This window comes from Phyllostomus discolor, chromosome X (genome assembly GCF_004126475.2).
Source record: "Phyllostomus discolor isolate MPI-MPIP mPhyDis1 chromosome X, mPhyDis1.pri.v3, whole genome shotgun sequence".
Lineage (NCBI taxonomy): Eukaryota > Metazoa > Chordata > Mammalia > Chiroptera > Phyllostomidae > Phyllostomus > Phyllostomus discolor.
Window position 1 is genome coordinate 44,820,094 of NC_050198.1, and position 27,550 is coordinate 44,847,643.

The window sequence follows — 27,550 nt, forward strand, 5'->3', positions numbered from 1 at the left end:
GTAAGTTAACTATGTCTTTAATTTAAAATGACATGAAACAATTTTGAAAAACCCCAAATTATTCTATTATATCCACAATGATATGAAACACTAAAAGACAATCTTTGCAAAAACACTGGAGGATTCAACTGCTAGAGCAGTCATTTCCATTTTTATTTTGTTTGTTTTTAACTAAAGAGCTTTCTAAGTAAAATCCTATAGAGAAAAGTGCATTTTTTTAAAAAAGAAGAGTTATTATATAAGACAGGAGGGTAGGTAAGTCAGAATTTGTGGAAATCTGATTAGGGCCTATATTAGACTGAACCCTTTCCCTAAATTATACACACTTGAAAACCATAAAACAAAACAAACAAACAAAAAAACTGCCTTTACCTCAGAAAAGCCTTTTTAAACTTACTGAAAAAAACAGTGACTTTTAACATGTTACATACTCTGGCTTCTCTTCGGAATATATAAATCTTTCACCTTTTAACATGTTACAAATTCATTGATAATTTGGTAAGATTGGTAAAGCAAATAATAATATACAATATTATTTTCTTAGTTCAAATAAGGAACAATTATTTTAAGTCTTACATGTACAAAGATAAAAATTCAAATTCTTTATTCAAAAAACGTAAAGGCCCTGGCCAGGTAGCTCAGTGGTAGAACATGGTCCCTGTATGCCAAGATTGCAGGTTTGAACCCTGGTCAGGGCAAGAATCAACAAATAAACGCATAAGTAAGTGGAAAAACAAATCAATGTTTCTATCTCTCTCTCTTCTCCGCTCTAAAAAGTCAATCAATCAAAAAATGTGAAATAGGGAAGGTAAAAACAAAGCATCTAAAATAGTTTGGTATTATTGTAATAGGATGTTTTAATTAAAAGAAAGGGTAAATATAGTCTGAAGTTTTATAAAATATTAAGGCTTTTTAAAAAGAAAATCAAAAAGAAAAAAAAGAAGGGCAAAGAGACTACTTTGGTAGGACCCTATCAAATCCTGGTGATATGCTTAAACCCAGTGTTGACTCTCAAACATATTTCATGAACTCAAGGAAAAACAGTTTATTTCAAATTCCACACATGACAGATAGTTTGAAGAGAAACTTTTATACAGCTATGGTATACGAGAGAAGTAGGAGGGAGGTCATAATAATTTCATGTTTATAGCAGAACTCTGAAAATAAAAGAGAACTGATGTGATAAATCCATGTGTAAACAAAGATATACTGTTAAATAAAAAGAAAATGACTGCTTAGTGTTAATACTCTAGAGATTAGGGACTACAGGAAAAACTAAGAGTGGCAAATAAAGATAACTCTCCTTTTAGGGGAAACAGTGTTTACCTAGTGATGGAAGCAAGCAGTAAAGAATATAATTACAAGGAAAAAATTACTCTCCAAGTTATCAAAGATTCGTCCATAAGACATGTGACACTGTTGTCTAGAGTATAACTTTAGATACCAGAAACAACAAAGAGGCAGATTTGAAACTATAGGATCTACATATTCTGTGAGAGGTATTTTGTAATTTGGACAGAAACTATTAGTCTAGAGCTAACAGTAGGGTCAGATACACTAAGTCATTTTTATCTCTATCCCCCTAAATGTATTTCATGCATCACAGGACACTACTTTGTTCTGTTGGTAGGTAAAATAATCTGCAAACAATCTACTTACAGTATGTGTGGGCCAAATACTATTATTTTTATATATTTTAAAATATTTTATTTATTTATTTTTTAGAGAGAGGAAGACAGGGGGAGAGAAACATCAATGTGTGTGGTTGCCTCTCACGTGCACCCTAATGGGGACCTGGCCCACAACCCAGGCATGTGCTCTGACTGGGAATTGAACAGGCGACCCTTTGGTTCACAGGCCAGCACTCAATCCACCAAGCCACACCAGCCAGGGCTCCAGATACTATATTTTAACAGATTTATTGACATATTCACATACCATATAATCTATCCACTTAAGTGTATGTAAAATTTAATGGTTTTAAGTATATTAAAAGATATGTGCAACTGTTACCAGCCAATTTTAGAACATATTCATTACCTCAAAAACACTATATTCTTTAGCTGTGGCTCCCTATTCCCCCATTTCTAAGCAATCACTAATCTATTTCTTCTCTCTATAAATTTGTAATTTGCTTTTGTTATATATACCATTAATTATCTTGGTACATAAAAGCCAAAATATTACAATTGTTGAGCATTCTTCAGAGTTCGGTAAAATTAAGAGTCAGTAAGATTATGACCACATCTATACTTTGGCTAAGGAGTTTATTATACTTCACAATCTTGAATGGCTACTCTGAAAACAGCCTTTATTAGCAATCAAAAATTTTAGTCAACATAAACACAGAGAACAGAATGACAGTTTGTCAGAAGGGAGGGGGTAGGAGGATTGCACAAAAAGAGTGAAGGAATTAATCAGTATAAATTGGTAGTTACAGAATAGTCATAGAGCTGTGGATTGTAGCATAGGGAATACAGCGTCATAATGACTGTGTGCAGCCAAGTGGGTCCTTGGGACACTGGAGGGACCACTCTGTAAAGTGCATGATTTTCTGGCCACTTTGCTATACATCTGAAACTGGTACAAAATGTGGACTATAATTAAAAAAAAATTTAGTCAAGAGATTTGTCTCCCCCAATAAAATGTTAACATCTATATTATTGATGCTTTCATATAGCTAATGTTCCTAGGCCTATAAGTATTTTTATTTATGCATCCAGCAGAAAAAAGCAAACAAAAATCCAGTTACCACTACTATTGATTATAAATATAAGAAACAGATAAAAAATAAGTTAATGGGTAAACATGATTATTTCCAATAAAATATACTAAGGAATAGCCTGACGGAAGGGGGCAAAGGCTGGGTAGAGGTGGGAAAAGGGGGGGAAATGGGGACATCTGTAATACTGTCAACAATAAAAATAAAGTAAAAAAACATAATAGAAAACTAATACCACTGATTTTAGATTTAATGTTACAAAATTCATGTCAATTTTCTAATACCCATGAATCCATTCACTTTAATCTTTTAACAATTACAAATATTCCTATACAAACTCTCGTTACTAATACAAAAGGATCTGGTTTCTTTCTTCACATTCAAGGAAACTGAGATGTAAGGATCAAAATTATACAAACAGGATCTCTGAGGTCTCTTGGAACAGTTTTTCCATTGGTTTAATGTGGAATTGTTCAGGAACTTCCTGGTTAGTAACATGAAGATCCATTCCTGGAAAACACTCAAACTAGGCTTAATTTATTTTAGTGAGGAGTAAAAAGAATAATTAGCATAAAATATAAAAGAACCTGAACCTAAAATTATATCAAGACACTTACTTGTTTTCAAACGCAACTGTTATTGAATCTTCATGAACGTCCTTTACAAATGCCTGTAAAAAGAAAAGTTAAATTAACTTCTAAACCCGAAGATCATTTGTTTTAAAATTTTACACAGACACCAAACATTTTTTGTTTAAGAATAAAATGGAGCTTCAAATGAAAGTTTGTAATTTTGTGGGAATAATTCATTCATGAATCACATCTATATGTAGCCACCTACTATGTGTTAGGCCCTAGGAATACTGATTAGTTAAAACAAAACATGAAAAAAGTACTCCAGAGTTCTGTATGCAATAGCAGAGGGGAAGGAGAGGCAGACAGAGGGAGGGACACAGTAAACTGAAAATTGCAATGCTGGTAGTGAGTGCAAAGCTGAAAGTATGCTTTAGGCGTCAATTATTTTAAACTATAAAACTTGTTCCAGAGCTGTATGTCACCCAGTATAGATATATTGTAACCTATCTTTTTCTCCTTAGTAAAATTTTAGTATACAGTAGTAAATTACTAAATATAGCTGAAAATCTATGTATACACAAGTACACTACATTTTCTTTAACAACAATATGCTGCTAATACCGCTAAAAAGTCCAATTACCACAGTTTAATTAAGTTTTCAATCTCACAGGCACTTGGAGAAAAAAGTAGTAATATAAAGTACAGAGGTTTAAATCTGATAACATAATTGCCAATAATCTACAGAAAGACATAACAAAAGTAATAGCTCATTACAGACAATTCTTTAATCAGCACAAAGTCCGTAATTCTATAAAATGACATAACACAAGAAATCACTAATTATCAAGAACTTGTCCATCAGCATGCTATCTGTAATTCTGTAAAGTTGTTTTTTAACAGGTGCAGGAGGTTTTGTTTTTGTTTTGACAATTAGAATAAAGCATAAAGAAACCCAAGGGCCTTTATATCTTAATTAATTTTATAATGGCTCAAGAGATTTAAGCTTCTGACTCAAATTTGTTCTGTACATGTTTCTCTTGTTCCATGATTTTTCCACACCTGCAAGGATTATGGCCAAACTCCTTCTCTGGCTGTAAAAGGCACTTTATGACCTGGCCCCACTACTTATCTCTCCAAGCTTCATCTTTAACATCCTTGGAGGTTCTGATTCAGCATTGCTAAAATACTTGGGCCTCTCTTTGTAAATGTTCCTTCTTTCCAAATCTCCTACTGGTCTTTTTAGGTTTCAGTTCAGATCTCACCTCCTCTGAGAAAACCCTGAAGATAGGTGAAATTCGGTCCTCTACATTCTTACAGCATCCTATGCTTATCCCTACTATGAATTTACCACACTTTTTTTATTATTGCCTATCTGCCCACTAACAGCAAACTTCTGGGGTCAGGGGGCGGGGTGGATGACAGATCTTATTTTATTTACTGTTGGACTTCAGAGTGCTTACTAAAAACTCAATGAACAGTTATTAAGTGAATCATTGTCTAAGGGGTTGCTACGCTACATGTGGAGGAAAGTTATACGTGTTGGATGGAAGGTGTGTGTATGTGTTGATCAGGGAAGACACACAAGAAGGTGAGGCTCCTATAAAACTTTAAAGAAAGAATTAGCATAACAAAAGAGCAGAGGATGTGGAGGCAGGCAAGGCATAAAAGGCAGCAGGAACAAAAGCTTAGAATTGGAGAAATGGGTGTAGTAGAAATAAATCCTTTGTAGACAAGAAAGCCAAAATGTTTTAAGGGGAAAAAGAATACTGTTTTCAACAAACAGGACCACTGGATATCCATATGTAAAAGAATAAAATTTAACCCTTACCTCATACCATATACAGAAATTAACTAAGAGAACGCATCAGAGACTTAAATGTAAGAGTAAGAACTACAGAACTCGGCAGCAGCAAGATGGCAGAGGAGTGAATGGAAGTCACACTAACCTCCTCCCAGGATGAATCGAGTTAAACTAAATTGTGGAGAAATCACCCAGAACAAACAACTGAACAATAGCTAGAGAGAAGCCTTATTACCTTGGAAAGACAGAACACCCAGCTTAAGCACAACCTGTTTGGTAAGGAGTGCAGTGGAGACTCAAAAGGGATGGCTGAAGAGCCACAGGCAGCAGAGCCAGAGAGATAATTAAGCAACTGGTTGGATCCCCCTGAGAGGTCTGGGGTCTAAACTCTAAGCTGGGATCCCCAGCCTAGAGCACCAAAGCCCAAAAAGTACACAGAAAACAACCAGTGGCAAAAAGCAGCAGGGTTACTCTCTGCCAGAGAAAGATGACTGGAGATGCCAAGAGCTGTTTAAAGGGCCAACACACAAATTATCATTTGCAGCCACTTACTCTGGGCAGTGTCAAAGGTGGGAGGAGAGTCGGCTAGAGATGCCTGAGGAAAGACTAGGGACAGAAGCATTGGGGAGAAAGCTGAGATAGTAGCCTTCAGGAACCCGGTGCTGAGTCATCCCCCACATGGCAGCAGCCATGTGCTCATGCACACCAATCCCTTCAAAGTGGCAGTAGCCTAAGGGGAAATAATAGCCCCAACCCCAAGAGGGATTCTGCCCTGCCCTATGGGGATTAAGGGTGACTGCTGAGTGCCTAGATTTACAATTGAAGGAAATAGCCACAGACAGTAGATCCCTGGCAGTCTCAGAACAGGCTCCCTAAGGTCAGACAGGGTCAACATCTGACATCACCAAAGGTGGATCCAGAAAGAAAAAACAGTGGTAAATACCAAGGACTACCGAGATGAAATCCACTGAGGTCTTCTCCATGATTGGTGATATTTTCTTTCCTGTATAGCTTTTTAACATTCACTTCTTGTCCATCAAGTGTGAGCATATTCTGGCTTCTCCATTTCTTTTTATATTCAGGATGTAAATTTTACTTTCTCTATTTGCATTGCTCTGACTCCCACCTCTTATTGGTGCTCCTACCTCTCCCCTCCCAAAATCATTTTTCATTAAGTAGTTCTTCTCATATTAGCTCTCCTTTCTTATAATACTCTTAATCTCCTTACATCCTATTAATATTGGATCATTTGCAGTTGATAGTGGGATGGAAGGGAGTTATTTTTGTGGGTGTGGGTCTGTTTCCTGGACTGAGCTGTTTTGTTCTGGCAGCACCAGCACAACAGCACATAATACGTCGTAGGCGGAGTGACCATCAGTCAACCACCTGGAGGGAAGCACCCAACAACAACCAAAAACCAATTACATCCAAAGATCCAAATAAATGGAATAAAGGCATCCCAAGAGCACCAAGTTCAGGAGATCAATGAGACTGCACCACTCAATCTCACAGGTTTCCTACCATAGAAGTCCATGCCACAAAGTGAGAGTGCCAGAACATATCACTTTAAGAAGTAGAAGCAAACAAGGAGTCTAACAAACAATGGAAAGATAAAGAAACATCCACCAATCAAATGGAAAGGAGAAATCCTCAGAAAAGGGCCAAATGAAATAAAGGCAAGTAAACTATCATATACTAAGTTCAAAACAATGGTTATAAGGAAGCTCAATGAGCATGGTGAGAATTACCAAAAACTACAGGGAAACTACAAGGAAAACTATATCAGCATAAAAAAATGACATAGAAGCAAAATGACAGCATCAAAAATGAAAACAATATCAGCATCAAAAATGACAGAAATGATCAACAAGAGCCAAGAGGAAATGAAAAATATAATTTCTGAGCTGATGAACATAGCAGAAGGAATCAAAAGCAGGCTAAATGAAGCAGAGGTTCGAATCAGTGAGCTGGAGGACAAGATATGAAAAACTTCTAAGAACAAGGAAAGGAAAAAAGAATAAAGAAGAGTTAAGGGAACTGCAGGATAACATGGAATGTAACACTATCCATATAATAGGGATACCAGAACGAGAAGAAGAAGAAAGAAGAAAAAAGAAGAAGAAAGAAGAAAAGAAGAAGAAAGAAGAAGAAGAAAGAAGAAAGAAGAAGAAGAATTAGAAGAAGAAGGGAGAGAAACCTGTTTGAAAAAGTAATGATGGAAAATGCCCCTAATTTGATGAGAAAGTCACAAATCCAGGAAACACAGAGGGTCACAATCAACAGGAACACAAAGAGGCCCACTCCAAGATACATCGTAATTAAAATGGCAAAATTCCAAGACAAGGAGACAATCTTATAGGTAGCAAGGGAGAAACAAGAAGTAACACATGAGGGAGCCCTGATCAGACTAGCAGCTGACTTCTCAATGGAAATGCTACAAGCCAGAAGGGACTGGCAAGAAATATTCCAAGTAATGAAAACCAGAGGCCTGAAACTAAGACTAGTTTATCCAGCAAGGCTCTCAATTAAAATGGAAGACCAAATAAGGAAAACTTCCCAGACAAGAGAAGGCTTAAAGAATAACCTCCACCAAACCAGCACTGCAAGATATACTAAAGGAACTGCTTTAAGAAGAGGAAGAAAAAGAGTGAGAGAAAGAGAGAGGAACACAGTTCCAAAAAGCAGTAAAATGGCAATGAACAAGTACCTATCAATAATAACCTTAAATGTAAATGGTTTAATGCTCCAATCAAAAGACACAGGGTGGCTGAACAGATAAAACATGACCCACACATATGATGCCTACAAGAGACCCACCTCACAACAAATACCTACACAGACTGACTGAAAAAAATATTCCATGCAAATGGACAGGAAAACAAAAGCCAGGGTAGCAATGCTTATATCAGATAAAACAGACATCAAAACAAAGGCTATAAAAAGAGACACAGAAGAAAACTTTGTAATACTAAAGGAAAGAGTCCATCAAGAAGACATATATATAGTAAACATATATGCAGCCAACATTGGAGCACTCAAATATATAAGGAAATTCTTGAAAGATATCAAGAAAGATATAGATAGCAACAAAATTATAGAAGAGGATTTTGACACTCCACTGTCAACAATCCATAAATCTTTCACCACAGTATCAACAAGGATACTGTGGAACTAAACAATGCATTAGATCTAATGGACTTAACTGACACAAATATATAGAAACTTTCATCCCAAAGAAGTAAAATATACATTCTTTTAACATTTTCAAAGATAGACCATATGCTAGGACACAAAACGAGTCTCATAAATTCAAGAAAATTTAAATCATATCAAGAATTTTCTCAGACCAAAAGGGCTTGAAACTAAAAACAAGCCTGAAGAAAAACAAAACAAAACACAAAAACAGTCAGACTCATGGAGACTGAAAAGCATGCTATTAAACAATGAATGGTTTAATAATGACATAAAAGAAGAAAACAAAAGTTTCCGGGAAAAAAAATGAGAATGGACACCCAAGAGTCCAAAACCTATGGGATACAGCGAAGGAAGACCTGAGAGTGAAGTTCATAGCAATACAGGTCTATCTAAAAAAAAAAAAAAAAAAAAGAAACATTTCAAATAAGCAACCTAACCCTACATCTACTAGAACCGGAGGGAAAACAACAAACAAAGCCCAGAGCTAGTAGAAGGAAGGAAATAATCAATATGAGAGCAGAATTAAATGACATAGAGACTAAAAAAAACAACTCAAAGGATCAACAAATCCAGGAGCTGGTTCTTTGATAAGATAAAAAAACTCTACAAGCCTTTAACTCATCAAGGAAAAAAAGAGAACCCAAATAAATAAAATCAGAAATGGAAGAGGAGAGAATATAACTGATATCACGGAAATACAAAGGATATAAGAAATTAGTACAAACAACTATTTGCCACAAAATTTGAAAACCTAAGTGAAATGGACAAACTTCTAGAAAACTTCAATCTTCCAAAATTGAATCAAGAAGATGCTGAAAGAAGGACCAGACTGATAATAGCTGGTGAAATTGAAGCAGTAATAAAAAAAAATCCCAGTACACAAAAACTGTAGAACAGGAGAATTTCACAAAACACTTAGTAAAAGGCTAATACCCATCTTTCTCAGACTATTCCAAAAAATCCAAACAGATGGAAGACTCCCAAACTCTTTATGAAGCCAGCATCATCCTAATCCCCAAACCACATGACGACACAACAAAGAAAGAAAAAACTAAGAAAGATACAAACCAATATCACTAATGAACCTAGATGCTAAAATTCTCAGCAAATTATTGGTAAACCATATCCATTAATACATTAAAAAGCTCTTACAGTATGATCAAGTGGCACTGGTCCCAGGGATGCAAGGATGGTACAATATTCACAAATCAATAAACATAATACATCACATAAACAAAAGGAAAAACAAAAACCACATGATCATATCAATAGATGCAGAAAAACCATTTGAAAATGTACAGCACCCATTTATGATGAAAAAACTCAGCAAAGTAGGAGTAGAGGGAGCATTCCACAACATAATAAGGGCCATATACGAGAAACCTACAGCCAACATCATACTCAACAGGCAAAAACTAAAAGGCTTCCCACTAAGATGACAAACAAACCAAGGATGTCCACTCTCACCACTTCTATTCAACATAGTATTGGAAGTCCTAGCAACAGCAATCAGACAAGAAAAAGAAATAAAAGGCATCCAAAATGGAAAGGAGGAAGGAAAACTGTTATTGTTTGCAGGTGACATGATAGCATACATTGAAAACCCTCTGTACTCCACCAAAAAATACACTCGACCTAATAAGTGAATTTGGCAAAACAGCAGGATACATAGTCAATATTTAGAAATCAAAGGCATTTTCATATACCAACAACAAAATATCAAATACAGAAATCAGGAAAAGCATCCCATTTGCTATAGCAACAAGGAAAATAAATTACCTAGGAATAAAACTAACCAAGGCAGTAAAGGACCTGTCCTCAGAAAACTACACAACAGTGAAGAAAGAAATTAAAGAAGACACAAATAAATGGAAGCATATACCATGCTCATGGATTGGAAGAATTAACATAATTGAAATGTCCATACTACTCAAAGCAGTTTGTAGATTCAAGGCAATCCCTATTAAAATGCCAAGGACGTATTTCACAGACATAGAAAAAACATTTCAGAAGTTTATATGCAACCATAAACGACCCTGAATAACTTAAACAATTTTGAGAAAGAAGGACAAAGCAGGAGGGTTCCCAATACCTGAGCTCAAACTGTATTACAAGGCCACAGTAATCAAAACAGTCTGGTCCTGGCATGAGAACACACTCACAGATTAATGGAACAGAATAGAGAGTCCAGAAATAAACCCATGTTTTTATGGTCAATTTATATGCTGCAAAGTAGGCTGAAGCATAAAATGGAGTAAAAATAGCCTCTTCAGGCCCTGGCTGGCATAGCTCAGTGGATTGAGCATGGGCTGGGAACCAAAGTGTCCCAGGTTCGATTCCCAGCCAGGGTACATTCCTGGGTTGCAGGCCATAACCCCCAGCAACCGCACATTGATGTTTCTCTCTCTCTCTCCCCCTCCCTTCCCTCTCTAAAAAAATAAATAAATAAAATCTTTAAAAAAAATAGCCTGTTCAAGAAATGGTGTTGGGAGAGCTGGACAGCAACCGTAGTTTTTGGATCATAAGACACACTTAGGTTTTAGAGGAAAACAGAAAAAGAAATTTTGAAGCAAAAAATGTGGTAAAATATTTAATAACATAAATAACATAATATTTCACCAATGTGAACATAAAGCTACCTTCGGACTATAAGACACACCCCCACTGCACCCCCAAACTTGGGGGAAGTACATCTTACAGTCCAAAAACTACAGTGTATGCAAAAAAATGAAACTCGAACACAAACTTACATCATACACCAAAATAAAAGACTCAAATATAAGCTATGGCACTATAAAGTCCTAGAGGAGAACACGGGCAGGAAAATCTCAGATATTCCATGCAGTAGTATTTTCTTCAATACATCCCTAGAGCAAGGGACATAAGGGAAAGAATAAACAAATGTTACTGCATCAAAATTAAAAGCTTCAGTACAGCTAAAGAAAACATCAGTGAAATGAAAAGGGAACCAACTGTATGGGAAAACATATTTGCCAATGATACCTCAGACAAGGGTTTGATCTCCAAAATATATAGAGAACTCCCATGATTCCACTCCAGGAAGACAAACAATCCAATTAAAAAATGGGTGAAGACCTGAACAGATACTTCTTCAAGGAGGCCATCCAGAGGGCCAAGATATATGAAATGAAGCTCAGCATCTCTAGCCTTTAGAGAGATGCAAATTAAAATCACAGTGAGATACCCCTTCACACTGATCAGAATGGCCATCATAAACAAATCAACAAACAACAAGTGCTGATGACGCTGTGCAGAAAAGGGAACCCTAGTGCAGGTGTTGGTGGGAATGCTGACTGGTGCAACCACTGTATAAAATAGTATCGAATTCCCTCAAAAAACTGAAAATGGAACTCCTTTTGACTCGGCAATTCCACTGATGGGACTGTACTAAGAATCCTGAAACTCCAATTCAAAAGAACCTATGTACCCCAATCTTCGTAACAGCAGAATTTATTAAAGCCAAGTGCTGGAAGCAACCTAAGTGCCCATTAGTAAATGAGTGGATCAGAAAACTGTGGTACATTTACATGATGAAATACTATGCAGCAAAAAGAAAGAAGGAGCTTCTACCCTTCATGACATCATGGATGGAACTGGAGAGTATCATGCTAAGTGAAATAGCCACTTGGTGAAAGACAAATACCATACGATCTCACCTATAAGTGGAACCTAATCAATGAAACAAAGAAGCAAGTAAAATAAAACCACCTGCATTGAAGTAAAGAACTGACAGTAACCAGAGTCAAAGGGGAGGGAGACAAAGGGGAGAGAAAGGGAAGGGTCATGAAGGAACATGTATAAAGGACCCATGGACAAAGCCAAAGGAGGATAGGATTGAGTGTAGGAGGTAAGTGTGAGTGGGGCCTGGGAAAGTAGTGGAGGGAAATGGAGACAAGTGTACTTGAACAATAAAAATTTAAAAAGAACTGTGAAAATCTTAGAAGAAAACATAGCGGCAAACCCTGATTACTTTGGATTTTGGGAACATAACTAGTTTAAGACCATTCTTTAATGTCTATATCCTCACTAACTGGCACAATTTCTGGTAAATAGTAGGTGCGCAATAAATGTGCAAAACAAGTGATTCAATGCAAATGTCTTGGTAAATGAATGTGTCTTCAAAGGATGGAAGTGAGAACATTTTTTTAAAAACTGAAACAACCAAATATGCAAAATTAAAACTTAGCAGGCAAGTATTAATTAGCTGCTCCTAACAAAAATAATGGCAAGTGAGGCAGGGCCCTGGAAAACATTTATATTGAAGATACATAAATAAAGACACCAAACTCTTGCAATTATGTTTAAAAAAAATGCAAAGCTATGCTAAAGGAAGTTTTCTTGTGAGTGCAGGGTGTACTTAAAATGGAATCTAGGTGCTCTGCTATACCCAACATGGCTAAATTATTATTTCTAACTTAAACATGTATATAAAGGTTTATAGTTGCTGGTTTAAGATAGGGGGATCCACATTTTCTTCTTATTTTGATCTTGCTTACATTTACCCTGCGATATTTAAATCATGAACAATTTCTACAGTGTATTTTGAGAACTCTAAGAGTGATCATGACTTTTCAGGATATACTAGATTTCATAAGGGTTCGAGGCCTCAGTGTTTTAAGGGGTTCTTTCCCCTCTATTATTTCAGGAGCACAATGGCTTGATTCTGAATTAAAACTGCAGGAAGTGGTCGCTCTTAGATTTATAAAGTCCCCAAAATTATGGAAAATGGGAAGAACAGACCCCTCTTCCCCACTTTTCTCTATTCACATGACGCTATTACCAAATTAACAATCTGCTTTTGAGAGGTGGGATAAGAACTAAAATCAAAACTCTTATTAGGAGGCGATCTCTTATTTACCAAGAAGGGATGTTGCTTTCATCTTCATCCTTGTCTCAAGTTTTGTTTGCATGTCTTAGAAGTACAGTTGACCCTTAAACAACATAGATTTTAGCCTTGGCTGGTGTTGCTCAGTGGATTGAGCACCAGACTGCAAAGCAAAGGGTTGCCAGTTCGATTCCCAGTCAGGGCACATGCCTGGGTTGCAGGCCAGGTCCCCAATAGGGAACGAGGGGCAACCACACATCAATGTTTCTCTCCCTCTCTCCCTCTCCCTCTCTCTAAAAATAAATAAAATCCTTAATTTAAAAAAGCATAGATTAGCCCTGGCTGGCGTAGCTCAGTGGATTGAGCGCAGGCTGTGAACCAAAGCATTGCAGGTGCAGGTTCAATTCCCAGTCAGGGCACATGCCTGGGTTGCAGCCACGGCCCCCAGCAACCGCACATTGATGTTTCTCTTTCTCCCTCCCTTCCCTCTCTAAAAATAAATAAATAAAATCTTTAAAAAAATAAGTTCTCTTACAAAATAAGGTAATAAAAATGTTAAAAATGACACCGGCTTTAAAAAATAAAAAATAATAAAAAAGCATAGATTTTAACTGCATGGGTGTACTTACACACAGGTTTTTTTCAATCAATACCTACACTGTTTTCAATCCATACTTGAGAGTCCACAGATGTAGAAGTCCACTAGTTAGCTAGGAGAACCTTGTTACAGCTGGGTGAAGAACTACTGTTGTTAAATCAGGTATCTTACAATACTATTACCCTTGTGTAAAATTGTGCTGTCCACCAAAGCAGCCACTGGTCATATGTGACTATATTTAAATTAATTAAATTAACTAAAATTAAAAATCAGTCTCCCACTCATACTTGCCCCATTTCAAGTGCTTACCAGCCAGCCACACATGGCTTAGTGCCTACTGTAGTGGACAGTGAAAGCAGAAACCATTTCCATCATCTCAGCAAGTTCCACTGGATGACACTGACTTAAAATATTCATAGATGCCAGGGACTGTTTTCAAAATAACCTTAAAAGTACTCTGGAAATTAGTCTCATAATTTCAGTGCTATATATTTTTTTATTTGCCAAGAAGTTACTGCACTGTTTAATCATACTCATTTACCACATTTGTCCATTTCCCAAATCAAACATTCCCTCAAAGGAGGAAGATCTGCAACTCTTGTGACTATTTAAACTAAACAAACAAAAAAGCTTCCAAAGGCTCTGAAAGCAATTCTGGATGTAGTGTCAGAAATGGTTTGAGTAATCATCACAGCCTACCAGGGCCTGCCTTTGAGTAAATGAGGCTTATCTGTATTGGATGTTTGCATGGCTGCTCCAAAATCAGTCTTTTTTTGGTCAGTGCATATTAAGTAAATACAGAAAGCATGTAATACCTTCTCATTGTTGTTGTAAAAAGTGGAATTAAAAAAAAAAAAACCTCATTAGTTTCTTCTGACCAGTACTTACACCAAGAACAACCATCTCCTATGACTTCTAAGGCCTTTTACTAAACTGTCACTTCCAACAAGGGTCCCATCTTCCTATCTCCTATTATACTTTCTCCAATACCCTTTCTTTTGTCTCTGCCCCTCCATTACCCCAACATTCATACTCTCCATTCCTGACCACTTCCAGAGCACTATCACCCCACCCATCACCAACTTGGAGAACTACATTTTGTTGTGATCCTACCTATCTGTAGCAAGCAAAGCTGGCATTTGGGGAGAAGATAGTCATGTTGGTTTTTGGGAGGGGACTTCTGAGAGGTTACCAAAGAAGGCAAATTGAAGGGGTTTGAATGAATACATAAAGGAAGCTGTACTGAATGAGAGCTAGGTCTCTTCTTGTAACAGTCAATAAACTTAACGGTTAAGAATTGTGCTATGAATGAGACCTAGGTTCAAAATCTTGGTTTTACCACAACACAGCTATGGGGCTCTCAAGAAGTGGTCTTTGGTCCTCACATTCCTCATCCGCAGGTAATGAATGGATACAGGGGGACTGGACCTACATTCTAAGGTTGCTATAATGAAATCACACGTGTCCACTGCCTGGCACAATGCCTGGCACATAGTTGGCATTAAATAACAGAGGTAAAACAGAGAGGGGCATATTTTATAAAAAATACAGAAACATAAAGGCCCTTGCATTTGAGCAAGTTATATCTCAATAAAATCGCATTTTTAAAAAGTTTAAAAAATTGAGATATAAAAAGAAATTACTGTTACCTCAAAGATACTAAATACTGAAATGTTATTTAGACTCTGAGAAAGGAAAAATGTAATGAATATCTTTGGGGTCTTAGAAAGGTGCTAAAGTGCAACTAAACACAGACACAGGCTCCTTATCTGGGGGAATAAACAGGACATCAAAAGTAATTATGAGATTCCCAACTTATTGGTAACTGGCCCAAAAAGGCAATCAGAAAAACCTTACCAAAATGTGTAATGACTAGAAATCCAATTCACACATTACATTACCAGATTAATGAAATTAAGAAGAAAATCCATCCCTTTTTGGGTGAACTCTTCCTCCTCTACTGTGTCACATCCTTTAGTTTATAGTAAACTCTCTCACAAATATGTGTCACTGATCACAAGAGAGGCTGTCATGTACAAAAATTTCAACATAAGCCCCTGACCACCAATAAACACAACCACTACATTATCACTGAAGACAGCACATGTAGTCTGCTGAATAGTCTAATGATTATTCTCATTAGAGAAAACTTAGAGCTCCACAAAATAATCCTTCAAAAAAAACCTGTAAGATATAGAGAATAGAGACATATGGGATAAAATATGATTCAAACCCAAGATCTCATATATAAAGTGACTTACTGCTTTGTCACCCTCTGTATGTGGGAACTAACAAAATAAGGGAATGAACAATGAAAACAGAAAAGCATATTAAATCTTATCAACAGCCCTTCCAACTACATTGAATACCTAGGAATACTTGACTTCACCTGGGCATTTACCACAAATTTTGAGGAAAACAGAGTCTTTCTGGTTCACCCTGAACCAAAGACAACACACAATTACAGAGAGAGTATTAAAAGGATTATTAATTTTCCTGTGTGCATGTATCCTAACTTTTGAATACTTCAGTTCTTATGTGCTCCCAATGTAACAAAAGTCAGTTTCATAGCATGGCCAAAGATTTCTAGCTTTACCCTTCCTTAATAGGCATTCATATGAAGAATTACAGTGTAATATATGTCAAGGTGCAAGAGTTAATAAAAAAGCTGAGCCCTGGCTGGTGTGGCTTAGTGGGCTGAGCACTGGCCTGCAAACCACAGGATTACCAGTTCGATTCCCAGTCAGGGTACACGCCTGGGTTGCAGACCAGGTCCCCAGTAGGGGGCGTGTGAGAGGCAACCACAAAATGACATTTCTCTCCTTCTCTTCCTCCTTTTCTCCCTCCCTTCCCCTCTAAAAATAAATAAAACCTTTAAAAAATAAAAAGGAGGCCGATACATTAGTTAACCATTTTATTACATTTCACATCATTGTACCAACAGTAAAAAATGGCAACATAACTCCAATTGCACTTATAGAATGCTAAGGAAGTGATACAATAATAAATGCAATCAAAGATTATAATGAAGTCGAAAAGTGGGCAGGAAATCAAATATAACTCATTTCTTCAAGCTAAATTTCATCATTTCAGGAAATCAGACTACCTGATCTCAAATCATGGATCTGATCCTTACTAACTCTGACACATCATAGTAAGTCACTTACCTAATCTGTCTGTACATCTTGTACTCATCCATAAAATGGGAATAATGACAGTACCTCAGAATGTGGGAGAAGATTAAATTAACAGAGAGAATGTGCCTAGAACAGTGCCTGGTACCTAGAAAGCTCTCAGCACCTGTTAATAGCTATGATAATCATGATTGTAATCATCTCAGGAAGCACATTCCCATAGTGGGCAGGAATGAGAAACCTAGTTATTGTATCACTGAATTTTTTAAAAGATTTTATTTATTTTTACAGAGGTAGGGGAAGGGAGGGAGAAAGAGAGGAAGGGAAACATCACTGTGTGGTTGCCTCTTGTGCACCCCCTACTGGGGACCTGGCATGAAACCCAGGCATGTGTCCTGACAGGGAATCAAACCAGTGACCCATTGCTTCCCACCCCGGTGCTCAATCCACGGGGCCACCACAACCAGGGCTATATCACTGATTTTTTTTAATTAAATCTTCATCAAGGATATGTTTATTAATTTTTTTTTTTTAGGGAGAGAGGAAGGGGGAGAGATAAACATCATTGTAAGAAAAACATGGATCAGCCTCTTGTACCATCCTGACCAGGAACTGAATCTGCTACCTAGGTATGTGCCCAGTTGGGGATCAAACCCTCAACCTTTTGGTGCATGGGACAACACTTCAACAAAAGAACAATCCAGCCAGCGGTATACCACTGAATTCTGTGTTTAATTATCTGGAAATTTTCAGAATGTTTGGGTATGAACTTGGAAAAGGCATACTTTAGAAGGGGAAAAATAATGCTTCCACAAACAAACTAAACACTTAAAAGGTTATTTAGAATCTGGGAAGAAAAAACATGTGGTTGGCCTGAATAATGCACTTCCTCAAAGTACAAAATATCACCTGTATGCAAAGTTAGGTCTAATGACTTCAGAGGAAACATGAACAGTGCCTTATACAAGTTTAGTAAAAGTGATTTCTAGCAGGCTATGTAGTTGATATGACATTTTGGACTACTTATGTCTTCATTTAAAAAATTTCCTCGATTGTAGATTTTCTCATATTTAGCTGCTGGTTCCATATTACCACTCACCAAATTAAAGTTTATCCTCAGATACCAAATCTAAAAACATAAAATATATTAAAATATAATCTAACAATAAAAATGTAATATAGTTATACCACATTACATATAAGTCAGTATATTTTCAGAAAACAAAAATTTTTGTATTGTTTTTTAAAATTGAATTTTATTTTTTTATTTTAGAGAGAAGGGAAGGGAAGGAGAAAGAAGGGGAGAGAAACATTGATGTGAGAGAGAAACATTGATTGGTTGCCTTCCGTACACATACCGACCAGGGACTGAACCTGTGACCCAGGCATGTGGACTGACTGGGAATTGAACTGGCAACTTTTCAGTTTGTGGGACCATGCCCAACTGAGTCACACTGGCCAGGGCAAGGTATTGTATCTTATGTTTCTTACATACAACTTACCCTTCTTTAGTAATTTTCATACTAGTATACAAAACCTAGGAATCTTAAGATATATTAGTACATTTATATTGTAATGACATACATTCCACATCTAAAATGGAGTTAATTCATTACCATTTTCAACATATAACTGAGTCAAAAAAACAAAACAAAACATCAACGACAACAATAAAACCCTCATATGCTATTTTAGGCAGATGCCCCTAGAATGAAGACCTTATTTCAGCATTACTCATTTAGAAGCTGCTTTGAAAACATTTTGCTAGGTATAATTCAAGTGTCTCCATGTTTTAAATAACCTAAGGCTCTATAAAATGTACTTGTGACTGATTTTTTCTAAGTCAAACACCTAAGCATAATAGTTGTGGGCTTTGATAATTAATAATTCTAACTTCCCAGTTTTTAAGAACATACACCAGAGTGAAAAACAGAAATGAGCTGTTACAATCTTAGAGTTTAGGGTTCATGGTTCTGTTAATTCTGCAATTTGAGCTTATTTTTTAGAAAAAGAATTCAATTGTTCCCAGTATATACTCTATCCAGTGTATATGGCAACACTGTATCATGGGCCCAGAAGATGGAGAATTGTCCCTTGTGATATCGTGGTTCTGTTAGACAAATCAAACTCTGAATTCAATTACACTGAAGTTGTTTGAGTTGTTTAGTTTTTTAAAGACTTTTCTATCATTTTGCCACTATTAGTTCATTTTTTCTTGGTCTTTATTTTCCATCTTGTCTGCCAATTCCCACTGGACAAGCAATTTAATTCAGTTTTGCTTTACTTTGGAACTCATAGCATTGAGTCCTATAAAAGTTCAAACCTTTTTCATTATAGAAACTATTTTTTCAACAATACAGACCATTAGAGGGGTTTTTTTTAAATAAACCTAATAAATATAACAGCAATTTCTTTACACACACTTGTTCATATTTCTTCTCAGGAAAGTACAGGACAGCATATACTTTTTATTTAACTTCAAATTAAGCAACATTGTCAAACAACAAGCAGAGGGACTGATAGCATTTCTTATATTTCAATCACTTTGCAAGCAAAATCACGGGAACAAAGCCTAGGTTGTTGGAAGAGGCTGAGAAATCCTTCAAGAGCAGAATATGCTATTTGCACTCTAAAGCAAGCAAACTCCACTACAAGACAAAGAGTGGCATCCAATCTAAACTAATTATCAAGGTTAGAATATTGTGCAACCATTAGCTCCTGCTGTTATTTATTAATACTTAGCACCACAAATCTGGTAAAAAAAAACAAAAACAAAAAAACCTACTAATCTTGGAACCAGAATGATTCTACACAAACTAGCAGCAATTAAGAATCGCCAAAATAAATGCAACCAAAATTCTGACTGTAGGGTCAAGGGAAAAAAAAATTATATTGATGAGACTTAAAAACAAACATAAATGCTGGGTTATTTCTTCCTCCTTTCATAGCAAAAGGTTTAATCTTTTTGCCAAAAGTGTGGAACACTTTATATACTTTACTCACTTATGAAATATATTGATCTCCAAATATGTCCATTAAAATTGGTAAATACATATAGAGCTGAGTCAATTGTTCATTTTCCTTCAGCCAAACCAGTCTCATCTGCAACATTTAAGTTCTTCTATAATAAATTTAAGAATCTTGTTGGACAATGGCAACAGCTAATTTCCATGTATCCTGACATACACACCTTCTATTGCCAAGACTGTAGTAAGATATTACTTGCAGAAGTTATAGAGGAGCACTGAACAGGAAACAATAATTTATAGACTACCAGATCTAGAGTTAGTATGTACCAACAAATGCACTACTGATACATCAAAATATTTTTAATCTTCTTTCAAAAATGTAAGGTATTAGTTGATATGTAGTGGTATAACTTAAAAAAGAAAAACAGAGTAAAATCATCAGGCCTATTTAAAACTTCAATAATAGTCCACTGCAACAATGAACATTCAGTGCAGACAGTTAAGTACTTGGGAGCAGAAAACAATTATTCTGACTCACTTAAAAAAAATTCCCCAGTAATAACATTCAGTTGCCTTTCTGAAGTTCCATGGCATATATTCAGGTCTTTGGAGAGTTAAAAAATTTTTTTTAAGTAGCAAAGTTGCTAATGATTTTGGAAGCTGAAGCATCTTTATTCCTGAATTTTCCCATATCTTATAACAAGGGAGGTACAAGAATATTCAAGATTACCAACTTCTTTAAGGCATTACTCAGATTTGTCAGTGTCTTCCTACAACTTTTGGATCTAAAATGTCTGAAATATATGAAGAGAAGCCACTAAAAATCAGTTGCGACTGTAATGTGATACTGACTACAGCTTCTTACTACCCTGTCTTCACACGCCTTAACCAAAACAGTGGAGCTCTCGGAAGTCTCCATGCTGGCCAGAAAAAGAAGCCAAAGGAGATCTGAAACCCTCTTTGCAAGGCAAGAGGCGGCGACAGATGCGACCCCGCTCCTAAGCAACTACCCACACCTCGGCCCGGATACCCACCGGGAGAGGATATTTAGAAAAAGACAAATAAGCCCTCGCAGTCACTTCATGCCGACATGGGCCCTTCTTGCAGGGATCTCCAACCTGCAGCTGGCCCTCTCCTATCCCCAGCTCTCTCTGGCGGGTCTCGGCCCCGAAAGGTTACCCTCTCCTCCTTGCCCGCTTCTCATTCTGGTAGGACCCAGGGCCTCTAGCAGCAAGAAGAGGGGCTCCAGTGGCTTCCTACAGGCCCCAAGTCTCGTCCTTCCCTCCCAAACAACATCCCGCCTAGCGCGCCCTGCCTCCCCTGGCGCAGCGCTGGGGAACAGGGCCGCAAGCCTGCCTCCCACCAAGGCCGACAAGAAAAGGGAGGGAAAGAGAGAAGATGGGGCCTGCCCTAGACCGAAGTACCTTGTAGAAAGCACCATTGGAGCCCCGCACTTCCACCACCAGCTCCTCCATCTTCTCGACAGCCCTGCTGGCGCCAGGAGCCCGCCCAGGAGAGGTGGGCTGCGGGAGCTCAAGGCCCAGCCGCCGCCGCCGCCGCCGCCGCCACCACCACCGCCGCCGCCACCACCTCCTGCTCTAAACGTCGGCTCACCGCCAGCTCTGAGACTACCTTCACCGGAAGTGAAACCGAAACGGAGCAGAACGCCTAGCTGAGGCCAATTCCGCTGGCCGTTCCGCGTGTAAACAGTGAAACCGCATCACGTGACGGACGCCGCCCCACCCCCAAGGCTTTGGGCCCCCTCAACCCCGCCCCCTCTCTCCTCTCCCGTCCCGGAGCGCACGCGTAAGCTCTCCTCAGAATCTGGTGGGATGGGAAGGCCAGGCCCACGGTTAGGCGCGCGCCTGGGGTGCTGGGACCCAGAGGAATGCGGAAGGCCAGAAGATCCCCGACCCGTCGTACTGGCGGAGGTCGGGCCGCCTGGCGTCCCCTGGCGAGGGCTAGAGTGCCCATTCTTGTAGAAGGGCAAAAGGAGGCGTGGGAAGGGGCCTGCCAGAGCGATCATATTTGCATTTCACTTCTCAAGAGTTCTGGCTGGCTTGGTTTGAAGGATCTTCGGTGTTTCCTAAGTGAGGCCGAGCCTAATTGAGGTGGAGGTGGAGTGCGGGGACAGGAATAAAGGTGAGGAATTATATTGAAGACTATGAACTAGTAACAGTGGCAACCAAAGTGACCCAGGCTTTTGTGATTCTTACAAGCAGACTGTGAGAGTAACGCCGCCCCTCCCCAAGATATTTTAGGCTGTCCTATGGATACATCCTGTGTCCTCTGAGGAGCAATGGATTGTGTCTGGACATCTGGAAATGTTAGTCCTTCCGCAGACCCAGCACCGACTCATACTCTTCCCTTCCATCGATTTAGTTTCATAGTTTTATTTGTCATACCAAAAAAGAGAGAGAATGTGTTAAACATTTGTGAATTTACATACAGTTGATCAATTTATTTTCCTACTATTTTACTTATGCCCACCCTGTACCAAAGAGTGAGGGGGGGCAATTTTTATAGCAGTCATGTGATGCACAGGGGTCCATACACTTGTTTCCTTGCAGCTCTTTCCCTTTCCCCTCCACAGAAAAACAAACCCCAACTTTCTCCTTGCTCCTGCAGTGTAATTGTATCCACCTTAACCTAGGTTTCTCTTGGAAGGCTTGTATCCAACTGAGATGCTATTGAGCCTCTATCATATGCCAGGCACTGTGCTGAGTGCTAATGAAACCTTGGTGAAGAAAAAAAAAAAAAGACTGCCAACATTGAACTTGGATCCCAGAGGCCTACATGGACATAAATCAAATGATCAGAAAAGTTAATGTGAAATTGCAACTGTGATAAGAGATATGAATGATAGGTACACCTATGATAGTGGGACAGGATCCAACGTGGGGCGGGGGGTGTCAGAGCTGAAATAGGCTCCACCTGGGATATGACCAGTGAGAGTGACCTGGCAGCACTGAGTTGGTGGCAACAAGGTGAACAATCACAGGCAGGTGTCCCAGAATGAGAAGCATCCTTCAACTTCCAGTTTCCTTCCTACCCCATTCCTAGCCAGAGTAGCACTGTTACTTTAAAAGCAGTGGATCAAGGGCTACATTCCTTGAGACCATAGTAAACAGGAATGACTTGTTGGACTAGAGTTTCTGGAGTAGTCACTAGATGTAGAGACATGGACAGGACTGAAAGAAAATCTTAGAATAGGCTGAATGGGAGCACAGCATGATCTTTAACCCCAATGGTATAAAAGGGGACAGATCAATGAAAATGATAATACTTTCCAAGTGTAGGATGTGTTCACTTTACCCAAGCATTTCAATTATTATCTGCTTTTCACAACCACAAGCCCCATTAAACCGGGTGCTGTTCCCTGACACTTTAACGCACTTCCATGACTTCCTGTTTCTCCTCACCCTTCCTGGTCCCCCAGAAATACACTTCTCCTTAGGGTTATCAGCTGGATTTCTGTTAGCTCATTATTTTACCTCAAGTGCAGAGAGGTGGGTTAACTTCACTCTTCAATTCTCAGCACATTGTCATCATCAGTCCCTGCAAGGTCCTTCCCTTATTTATATTATTTTATGTTGTTAATATTATCTTTCCTTGACTTTTCCATTCCCCACCCTCATTCTTTTTCTAGACACAAACTGCAATTTGTTTGATACATATCCTTGATAATTTAAGACATGCAGTGTTTTATGTATGCCTTTTACATTTACAGAGATGATATTATACTGTAAATCTGTTTCCTACTCTTTCCACTCAACACTGTATCCTTGAGCTAATAATCCACATTGCTGTGTGTATACCTGGTTTTTCACTTCTAACTGCTGCTGAATATTCCATAGTTTTTACTGATACATTTTCCTAGGGATGGGTGTCTAGGTTACTAACTCCCTGATGTCACACCATGGCGAAAACCCTTATAAATGTCTTTACAAACATTTTTGCAAGAATTTCTTTTGTGCTCTTATAGAACTTTAGCCTTAACCCCTGCTTCCTCGCCATACTGCTTGATATAGCAGGGACTCAGTAAATGTTGACTACCTCTACTATGATGCTTAATGTACTGCAATCACTTATTTATATTTCTGTTTTCCTCATTGGATTGTGTTTTTCTTCCAGGCAAGAAAGATGTCTTATTTACCTTTGTGTCACTGGCACATACAAAGTGGTTGATTTTAGGAACTGTTTGGTGAATCAACATGCTCATCCTTGGTACCTGTATGTACTGTGACTTGGTCTTCCCCACTTAACTTTGCATCTCAGTCTCTCTCTGATCTTTAGCTCTTGAAATGCCCCCTTTTAAGAGAGCTCCACTGAATTCAGACATGGACACATCCCTGCTTGTGCACCTACCTGCTTGTAAGCCTGCTCCTCCATATTTTTCTTTCTCTCAGTCACTGGCAACTCCTTCTTTGAATTACTTGCTCAGGCCTAAAACTGACTCATTCATTTTGACCCTGTCTTTCTCTCACACATCTAATACATCAGCAAACCCTTTTAGAGTCCACAATTTATTTCTCATTAGTTGAACTGCCAAAACTATGGTTTGAGCCCCCATCATCTCTAATCTGTGTGATCATACCAACCTCTCTGGTCTACCTGCAGCCACTCTTATTCTATTCTCAACACAGAAGAGAGAGTAACCTAATTCAGGTGTTAATCGAGTCACTTTGCCACTCAAAACCCTCTAATTGTTCCTGAATGTCTTAGGGTAAAACTTTAAGTCTTTATCTATTTTGGCCTCTATGCCCTTCGCATACTGGCCTCTATTTTCTCCTCTATCTCATCTTCTACCTCTCTCCTTCATTCCATTCCAGCCATATTGGCTTCTTTGCTGTTCCTTGAAAAGACCAAGGCAGGTTCTGTCTGTTTCCTCTCACTGGAATGTAAGCTCAATGAGAACAGAAATTTTTCTCTCTTTTAGTTAGTAATTGTTCCCAGTGCCTACTACAACACAATGTTTGGAACATAGTAGGTGCTTGCACAATATTTCAATGTTTATTGAAGGAATGAATATGTATCAAGGACACAGCCCTGGTCAAGTCCACTTCCATGCCTATATTTATCTATATTGAAATGATGCATCAGCAATTCTGGCCTTGCCATGGCTTTTAGCATTCATCAGATTGCTGCCTGTTGCATTGATTTATTCTGTGTTATATTCCCTGCTCCTTCTCAAGTTGAGCCCTCTGAGTCTTTTTCATGCCTCAATCCTATACGAAATATCTTGTCCTTTCTAACTCCAGAAATCATACATACCCTCTAGGACCCAGCTAAAGCCTCACTTATTTTATGACATGTTCTATGACAATTTTGCCTCACTTCGACCTCTCCTTTTAACTAGATACTAGAAAAAAATTAGGCTCTGGACAGGTAGCTCAGTTAGCTGGAGCATTGTTCCAATATGCCAAGGTTGCCCTGGTCAGGGCACATACAAGAAGCAACCAATGAGTGCATATATGGTTGTAACATAAGTTGAAGTTTATTTTTGTCTGTTTATCTCTCTTTCCCTTCCTCTCTTTAAAATCAATTAAAAAAGAAAAATTAAATTGTCTTTATGTTTTAGAACAATTTTAGACTTACAGAAAAATTGAAAAGATATAGTCCCCATATCAGTTCCCTGTCACCTCCCTCCCTGTTTCATCTATCATTAGTATCTGGCATTATTGTGGTACAGTTGTTACCATTGATAAGCTAATATTGATACCTTATTATTAACCAAAGTCCACAGTTTACATTAAGTTTCCCTCCATGTGTTGTATAGTGTATGGGTTCAGACAAAAGCTTTGTCATGCATCTACCTTATAGGATCATGTAGAATCCTTCCATCACCCTAAAAATCCCTTGTACTCCACCTATTTTGTTGTTAGCTCAACCCCCTAATCCATGGCAACCACTGGGTTTTTTCTGCCTCCATAGATTTGCCCTTCCCATAATATCATATAAGCTGGAATCATATAGTACATAACAGTTTAATGTTGGCTTCTTTCACTTAATAATATGCCTTTAAAGTTTCTCCATGTCTTTTCATTATTTAATAGAGCATTTATTTTTATTGAGGAATGATATTATGTTGTCTGATGGTTTGCTTATCCATTCACCTATTGAAGGACATTTTGGTTGCTTCCAGTTTTTGTCGATTATGAATAAAGCTGCTATGAACATTCATGTGAAGTGTCTGTGAACATAAGTGTTCAACTCCTTTGGATAAATGCCAAGGAAAATGATTGCTGGGTCATATGGTAACAGTATGTTTAGTTCTGTAAGAACCTGCAAACTGTCTTTGAAAGTTACTGTACTGTTTTGCATTTCCACCAACAGTGAATGAGAGTTCATGTTGCTCCATATCCTCACAAGCATTTTGTGTTGTGAGCGTTTTGAATTTTGACAATTCTAATAAGTGTGTAGTAGAATCTGATTGGTGCTTTAGTTTGCAACTTCCTAATGACTTTTTACGTTGAACATTTTATATGCTTATTTAGCCATGTACATGTCTTATTTTATATAGTTTCTGTTCAGATCATTTTAATTTAATTTATTGGGGTGACATTGGTTAATTGAATTATATAAGTTTCAAGTGTACAATTCTATAATAAATCATCTATATATAGTGTGTTTACCATCCAAAGTCTAGTCTCTTTACATCACCAGTTATCCCTCATTTGTCCTCTTCTACCTGCCCCCACCCCTCTTTCCCTCTGGTCATCACCATACTGTTGTCTGTGCCTTTAAATTTTTTTCCTAATCTATTTACCTATTTAACCCAGTTCCATAATCCCCTCCCCTCTGACAGCTGTCAGCCTGTTCTCTGTTTCTATGAGTGTTTATTTTGTTCATTAGATTCCACATATAAGTGAAATCATATGGTATTTGTCTTTCATTGGCTTATTTCACTTAGCATAATACCTTCAAGGTCAATCCATGCTGTCATGAAAGGTAAGATTTCCTTCTTTGTTATAGCTGATTAATATTCCATTGTATAAACATATCACAGCTGTTTGTCCACTCATCTACTTATGGGCAGGCACTTGGGCTGCTTCCAAATCTTGGCTATTGTAAATAGACTGCAATGAACATAGGGGTGCATATATTCTTTCAAATCAGTGCTTTTGGATTTGTTCAGATATATTCTCAAAAGTGGAATCACTGGGTCATAAGGCAGTTTCATTTTTAATATGTTGAGGATTTTATACTGTTTTCCACAGTGGCCGCACTGGTCTGCATTCCCACCAACAGTGTACATGGGTTCCCTTTTCTACACATTCTCACCAACACTTGTCATTTGTGGATTTATTGATGATAGCCATTCTGACAGGTGTGAGGTGATATCTTATTGTGGTTTTAATGTGTATTTCTCTTATGATTAGTGACATTGTAACAGAGTGCAGCCAGGGGGACCCCAAATAGGAATCTGTAATGGGGTCCAGAACTCAGGGTGTCTGGGAAATATTAAAAATATATGGGATGTCCTCACCCTCGCAGGTTTGAACTGGGGGATGGGACTCATGGATGGATCAGGGGCATTGAGAGTTGTTTTGCATAGCAACAGTTTTGCAAATAACCTCAGACATGGTCATTTAACATACCTATAAGTTTTAACCGGCTTCATGGATATGTTACATAGCTGTGGCCATGCTTGGAGCCAGGGGAATGGGAGTGATTTTTACCCAGGATGTAACTGGGAGGCAACTCCCC

The 27,550-nt window shown here is 38.1% G+C and overlaps 1 protein-coding gene across 4 annotated transcripts in view; it reads right to left on the bottom strand.

Annotated features, from left to right (window-relative positions):
- FMR1 (FMRP translational regulator 1) overlaps nucleotides 1-21,538 on the bottom strand; it is a 65,957-nt gene extending 44,419 nt beyond the window's left edge. For 3 of the 4 annotated variants that reach the window (XM_028523264.2, XM_028523265.2, XM_036016740.1), the window contains exons 1-2: nucleotides 21,265-21,538; nucleotides 3,340-3,392 (exon numbers count right to left, since the gene is read on the bottom strand). In XM_028523264.2, the coding sequence (XP_028379065.1) occupies nucleotides 3,340-3,392; nucleotides 21,265-21,315 (104 nt within the window). In that variant the 5' untranslated portion in view covers nucleotides 21,316-21,538. The remainder of the gene's footprint in view (nucleotides 1-3,339; nucleotides 3,393-21,264) is intronic. The other variant, XM_028523263.2, reaches the window with a different exon arrangement.
- Between the last annotated feature and the right edge of the window lie 6,012 nt (nucleotides 21,539-27,550).